Source organism: Penaeus japonicus, unplaced genomic scaffold (assembly GCF_977035675.1).
Source record: "Penaeus japonicus unplaced genomic scaffold, GWHDUDI00000001_assembly GWHDUDI00000030, whole genome shotgun sequence".
In the NCBI taxonomy this organism is placed as follows: domain Eukaryota; kingdom Metazoa; phylum Arthropoda; class Malacostraca; order Decapoda; family Penaeidae; genus Penaeus; species Penaeus japonicus.
In genome coordinates this window covers 13,054,603-13,057,102 of record NW_028234432.1, presented here as the reverse complement: position 1 = coordinate 13,057,102, position 2,500 = coordinate 13,054,603, and the positions used below count along the sequence as shown (strand labels likewise).

The window sequence follows — 2,500 nt, the reverse complement described above, 5'->3', positions numbered from 1 at the left end:
AGAGAACAGAGAAATGCTGAGCGATTCGATAGATCAAAACTGACAAGGCAAGAAACACCGCCACAATAACAAAAGATAAACGGAAACCGCAACGTTCCTATGGAATGTAAACTCTCCCCTCACAAAAAAAGGAAAAAAAAAAGAGGTAAAAAAGGAAGTATTCTCAATGGCATTACGGCCTGAGAAGGAAACTAGATTTTAACTCGAACTGTGATAGATCTAATTGTCACTCTATTATTGTGTTAGTGTTTCTCTTCAGCTTTTCCCGCCCTGCACGTTAGACTGGGCATTGTGGGATGACAAGACGATAACCTGAGAAAGAAATGGAATCATTTATCTTAAAAAAACGTAATAAAATCGCCACAGGACACCATAAGGAAAAATACACCATAGACAGGGAGACAGACATAAATAACAATACGTATTACGCCTTACCTCAGCAGTACCTGAAGAGCGTAAAAGGGAAATGAATAAATCTGATTAAAATCTCGATAATTATCTGTGGATAAGGCAACACACGATTCAGAAAAAGAAAACGAGAGAGAGAAAGAGAGAAAGAGAGAGGAGAGAGAGAGAGAGAGAGAGAGAGAGAGAGAGAGAGAGAGAGAGAGAGAGAGAGAGAGAGAGAGAGAGAGAGAGAGAGAGAGAGAGAGAGAGAGAGAGAGGAGAGGAGAGAAAAGAAAGAGAGAAAGAAAGAGAGAGAAACAAAGACACACACACACACACACAAAAAGAAGAAGAATAAAACAGAGAGAGGGAAAGAGATCACAACAGAGGATAGAGGGCGAGTCTCATTTCCTCGCGCCCTTTACCGACCTGTAATTATTAACAGAGGAGGTGCGAGAAACGGTAGATGTAAGCGACCGCTGCCTCGACATCGACTGGCTTCTGTCCATTGGGAGGCGGCAACAGAGCCACGGCAACCTCGCGGCAAGCTCCTGCACGGGGGGAAAAAAGGTCAAAGGTCAGAGCTTAGAAGGGTATAGGGAGATGGCAAGGTATCGGGGTTCGTTGATGGGGGTATTTCTAAGGGTACTTCGATTTGGAGGTGGGGAGGGGGGTTGACGGTGGGGGAAGGGGGAATTTTGTTCGATTTGTTTTTGGAACACACACATTTATAAAGATGTGTGTGTGTGTGTGTGTGTGTGTGTGTGTGTGTGTGTGTGTGTGTGTGTGTGTGTAAGTGAGTGTGGTCTTGAATATAAACTTAGCAGCGCACGGCATCCAAGCCATTGCCCAGAACCGTTAATGGGTTAATGCGGAAGGGAGGGTTCTGTTTATGTCTTATCGGGGTGGGGTGGGGTGGGGGGGGGTCACTCAATCGGGGGTGTAGGCGTGGGGAAAGTTCTGTTTAAGTGCATGATTGGGAAGGGTCAAGGTTCTATTTAAGTGTCTTGTCGTGGGGGTGGGGTGGTGGGGGGTTAAATGGAGTTAGGGAGTGGAAGGTTCTATTTTTAGTGTCTTCTTGTGGGGGGGGATGGAGTTATGGAGCGGAAGGTTCTTTTTAAGTATTTTCTTGGGGGGGGGAGGGTTCTACCAAAGGAGGGGGGGAGGTGCCATTTATGCATTTATTGGGGGTGAAGGAAGATTGCATTTCACTGAATAATAAAGTGATCCTTTACTTTGGTCTTGGTGCAAGTTGGGTGCCCCGAGACATGTTGCAATATAAACCCATTTGCTATTCGCCTGCCATTTCTTGTGCAACAAGTGCCGCTATTAATACGCATTGGCCGTTATTACTGACTTGCTTGACACAAGTATTCTCCGTAGCTTTTTTTTTCAGTGATTAATGATATATTCTAATATTCTCTGATATATATCGCCGTTTGTTCATATTTGATATTGCGTTTTAATTAATCAATTATGTTAATATCACCGTTATTACTCATATTTTCATAATCATCATTTACCCTTGATGTTATTATCTGTATATTCATTAATCTCCTATCCTTTATCATTTTGAATTATTCTTGTTGTTCGTATCATCTCTATCACAAACATCACAATGCAGTCATCATCAATATCCTATCGTTATCATCATCGTCATCTATATTATAATTTTCTTTATGCCAGCCTCTATCAGAATAAATTTTAATAACTTTTTTAATGCAAATTCGAAGTATGTCATTCTCATTTTCATTGTTACATTTGAAATGGATAGTCTTTTTATAGAAAAAAATATAAAATCACCGTAGAAATCAAATAAAAAGGGAAAGAAATAGTACAGAAAAAAACGTAGAAAAAAAAAGGAAAATAAAATAAAGAGGAACAATAACTAGATAAAGAAGAGGAAAAGAAAAAGAAGAGGAAAGAGATAAAGAAGAACAAGAAAAAAAAATGAAGAAGAGGAAATAGCAGAAAAGAGAAGACGAAAGAAAAAACAAACAAAAAGTGAGCAACGCTTTTAGAGATTCAAAAATAGACTTCCTCCTTATTAACATGACATGTAGTCATTATCCGACCTTAGTACACCTCACTTCCCCCCCTGCCCCGCCCCCAC

At 40.6% G+C, this 2,500-nt stretch overlaps 1 protein-coding gene across 1 annotated transcript in view; it reads right to left on the bottom strand.

Moving 5' to 3' along the window:
- LOC122251376 (rhodopsin) overlaps positions 1 to 2,500 on the bottom strand; it is a 42,520-nt gene that overhangs the window by 5,086 nt on the left and 34,934 nt on the right. The window contains exon 11 of the mRNA XM_086554709.1: positions 817 to 938. Within this exon, the coding sequence (XP_086410835.1) occupies positions 817 to 938 (122 nt within the window). The remainder of the gene's footprint in view (positions 1 to 816; positions 939 to 2,500) is intronic.